Below are 2124 nucleotides of genomic sequence, written 5' to 3' on the forward strand. Positions count from 1 at the left end.
GAACACATTCTCCAGATCCCCACCTCTGATAAAAATAGGTAGATTGGTGTTGCAGGAGAAGTAGCAGCTCATTATAAACTGAGTTAGTTGCCCCGGGAGACAGGGTCTTCTCTCACTTCCATGTTCCTGTGTTCTTTGATTTCGTCAACAGAGTGCAAAGAGAGAACATGGAATGACTCCATCTACTTTCTTTGATACTTTCACTGTCTCTCTATCTGTCCATCTCTGCCTTTCACTGTGTCACTGTGACTTCATCTCTTTCACTTGATTTGTCACTGTGACTTTCTTTCTCATACCTCTCCTTTTTTACCTCTCACACCTTGTCTCCTCCCCTTCTCTCTCTCTTTCACTTTCCCCCTCTCCCTCCCCTCTCTCAACCTCTCTCTCTTTCACTTTCCCCTCTCCCTCCCCTCTCTCAACCTCTCTCTCTTCTTTCACTTCCCCTCTCCCTCCTCTCTCAACCTCTCTCTACCCCTCTCTCTCCTGTCTTCCCCTCTCCCTCCCCTCTCTCAACCTCTCTCTACCCCCTCTCTCTCTTTTCCCCTCTCCCTCCCCTCTCTCATCTCTCTCTACCCCTCTCTCTCTTTTCCTCTCTCCCTCCCCTCTCTCAACCTCTCTCTACCCCTCTCTCTCTCTTTCCCCTCCCCTCTCAACCTCTCTCTCGCTCTCTTCCCTCTCCCTCCCCTCTCTCAACCTCTCTCTCGCTCTCTTTCCCTCTCCCTCCCCTCTCTCAACTCTCTCTACCTTCTCTCTCTCTTTCACTTTCCCCTCCCCTCCCCTCTCTCAACCTCTCTCTCGCTCTCTTTCCCCTCCCTCCCCTCTCTCAACCTCTCTCTACCCCTCTCTCTCTTTTCACTCTCCCTCCCATTCACTCCCCTCCGACCCCTCCCTTCCTCTCTCCTTATCTTGTCAAGTTGCTGTGTGCCTCCCTGCTCTGCTTTCGAGCAGCAGGGGTCTGTCCTTAACAACACACACACATCATGGCTCGACAGGAAGGGAGGGGAGCTGCCAAAAGGGACCAAACAAGCCTCTCACACTATCTAAATGTCACTCTGTGTGTGTGTGTGTGTGTGTTGTGTGTGTGTGTGTGTGTGTGTGTGTGTGTGTGTGTGTGTGTGTGTGTGTGTGTGTGTGTTGTGCGTGCGTGCGTGCGTGCGTGCGTGCGTGCGTGCGTGTGTGTGTCTGTGTCTGTGTGTGTGCCCGCGTGCCCATGTGATTGGTTGTGTGGTCAGGTGGGAGGTGGACCCAGACTACTGTGACGAGGTGAAGCAGACTCCTCCCTATGACCGTGGTTCTCGTCTGCTGGACATCATGGACATGACCATCTTTGACTTCCTCATGGGTGAGGACAGAAGCTCCATTACACGCTATTTCCTCCACTGCACTCTATTCCCTATATAGACATTCTTGGTGAATAGGGGTCCTCTTTTCCTATGTATATTAATGTTGTTTACCTCTGTATCCAGGTAACATGGACCGGCACCATTACGAGACTTTTGACAAGTTTGGAAACGAGACCTTCATCATCCATCTGGACAATGGAAGAGGGTGAGGAGAGAACACAACACATCTCAACTCCTTTTATCTGTTCTCCAGACAGCTGGTCTGATTTGTCACGTAGCCTTCTAAAACTCTCTTTCATTAACTTCAGTTCTAAGTTGTTACACTAAGCAACAGCTCAAAGCAAAGGCATAACAAATGTTTTCAAGGTATTTTTAATGTCTGAGTACGCGGTGCCTTTCAGAATCAAGCTACAAAGGCATGTGGCTCTCAGTCCCTGACTGTCACACTCAATGGGAAGGGAATGTGAGTGGAATGTTGAATGAGAATAGGAACTGTTCAGGACCTCTGCAGCTTTCAGTAGGATTGACTTCTTCACTGATCCTGAGAGAGGTGCTTGCTGTTGGTTGACTGTGAGACAGACTGTGAGGAACACAGACCAAGGTGTTGTATTATCAGCCAGTAAGTGGTGTTGCTTGGCTCACCTCACTCCTCTCCTCTCTTTTCTGCTCCTCTCTCCTCTTTGCAGGTTTGGGAAACACTCCCATGATGAGCTCTCCATCCTGGTGCCTCTGAGCCAATGCTGCAGGTCAGTACCTTTACCTCTCCTTCTTTCTCTCTCTC

General features: G+C 49.9%; 1 protein-coding gene across 1 annotated transcript in view; it reads left to right on the forward strand.

Moving 5' to 3' along the window:
- The window catches only part of LOC109883720 (extracellular serine/threonine protein kinase FAM20C), a gene marked incomplete at both ends in the record, with an annotated part of 17657 nt that extends 15568 nt beyond the window's left edge, over positions 1–2089 (forward strand). The window contains 3 exons of the mRNA XM_031820131.1: positions 1233–1342; positions 1467–1548; positions 2030–2089. Coding sequence (XP_031675991.1) covers positions 1233–1342; positions 1467–1548; positions 2030–2089 — 252 coding nt within the window. The remainder of the gene's footprint in view (positions 1–1232; positions 1343–1466; positions 1549–2029) is intronic.
- Between the last annotated feature and the right edge of the window lie 35 nt (positions 2090–2124).

This window comes from Oncorhynchus kisutch, unplaced genomic scaffold, assembly GCF_002021735.2.
Source record: "Oncorhynchus kisutch isolate 150728-3 unplaced genomic scaffold, Okis_V2 scaffold3065, whole genome shotgun sequence".
NCBI classification, from domain to species: Eukaryota; Metazoa; Chordata; class Actinopteri; order Salmoniformes; family Salmonidae; genus Oncorhynchus; species Oncorhynchus kisutch.